The sequence below is a fragment of the Lagopus leucura genome, unplaced genomic scaffold, assembly GCF_019238085.1.
Source record: "Lagopus leucura isolate 7727_CA_CO unplaced genomic scaffold, USGS_WTPT01 253-3_obj-0_obj, whole genome shotgun sequence".
NCBI classification, from domain to species: Eukaryota; Metazoa; Chordata; class Aves; order Galliformes; family Phasianidae; genus Lagopus; species Lagopus leucura.
Window position 1 is genome coordinate 27,795 of NW_024963032.1, and position 1,134 is coordinate 28,928.

At 67.4% G+C, this 1,134-nt stretch overlaps 1 protein-coding gene and 1 long non-coding RNA gene across 2 annotated transcripts in view; one reads left to right on the forward strand and one right to left on the reverse strand.

The window, feature by feature from the left end:
- The window catches only part of LOC122190941 (macrophage mannose receptor 1-like), a 6,896-nt gene extending 6,127 nt beyond the window's left edge, over positions 1–769 (forward strand). Inside the window, exons 7-8 of the mRNA XM_042891097.1 lie at positions 205–314; positions 443–769. Of these exons, the coding sequence (XP_042747031.1) occupies positions 205–314; positions 443–590 (258 nt within the window). The 3' untranslated portion in view covers positions 591–769. The remainder of the gene's footprint in view (positions 1–204; positions 315–442) is intronic.
- Positions 48–512, reverse strand: LOC122190942. The gene is made up of 3 exons (XR_006182266.1): positions 427–512; positions 211–272; positions 48–122 (listed from the first exon to the last, which is right to left on the reverse strand). It is a non-coding gene; the product is annotated as an uncharacterized LOC122190942 (long non-coding RNA).
- Positions 770–1,134: the final 365 nt, after the last annotated feature.

Sequence of the window (1,134 nt, forward strand, 5' to 3'; positions counted from 1 at the left end):
CCTCCCCCCAGCCAAAAAAAAGACCTCACATTTCCCCCCACCTCGGGGCAGAGCCGGCAGCGTTTGGGGGCATCACAGCATCGGGACCCAGCCGGCGGTGGGACCCGGCGTCCTTGGGGGTCCTGGGGGTCCCGGGAGGGGGGTCGGATTCGGGAGGGGGGGGGGGGGGGGTCTCAGCGTCCCATCGACCGCCGCCGCCCCCAGGCTCACCTCCAAAGCGCGCTGCTCGGCTCCTCGTGGCTCGGAATCAGAGACGAAGAGCTGGAGCGCACCTGGAAACGAGCGAACGGCTCCGTCGTGACCCGGACCCAGGGGTACAGGGAGGGGGGGGCCGGGGATGAGGAAACGAGGAGAAAGGGGGGGAGAGACCCCCATCTCCACCCCTAAACCCCCCCCCCCCACTCCTCAATCCTCCCCAAAACCCACCGCGCTTCCGTCGCAGCCGGCGGCACCCGAACGAAGCGGACGGGGGGCGGCAGCAGAAGTGCGCGGCGCTGCGGCGGGACGGGACGCGCTTCGAGTGGCCGTGCGACAGCGCGCTGCCCTGGGTGTGCGAGGGGCGGCCCTGGGCGTGCGAGGGGCGGCCGTGACGACGCCGGGTTTCGGGGGGGCAGCGGAGGGGAACCCCGAAAAGCCTCCCGCCATTCGCCTCCGCTGGGAGCCGTGCGAAGCGCGGAGCTGCGGGGTGAGGATCCGACCCGTGTGCGTCCGCTATGGGGGGAAGCGGCGAGCGAAAGTCGGGGTCAGCGGGGGGAATAAAAGCGAGCAGAGCGAGAGAGCGGCTCAGCTGCGTCCGTTTTTTGGGGGGGGGGGAATGGGAGGGGGGCGCTGAACCCACGGGGAGATGGGGCAGGAGATGCGCCGTGCAGGGGGGGGGGAATGCGGGGCGCAAAGACCCCACAAACACCCTGCACGACCCCAAATTGAATCCAAAATGCCCCACAAACAGCCTGCACGACCCCAAATCCTCACCAAAATGCCCCACAAACACCCTGCCCGACCCCAAATTGAATCCAAAATGCCCCACAAACACCCTGCACGACCCCAAATTGAATCCAAAATGCCCCACAAACACCCTGCACGACCCCAAATTGAATCCAAAATGCCCCACAAACACCCTGCACGACCCCAAAT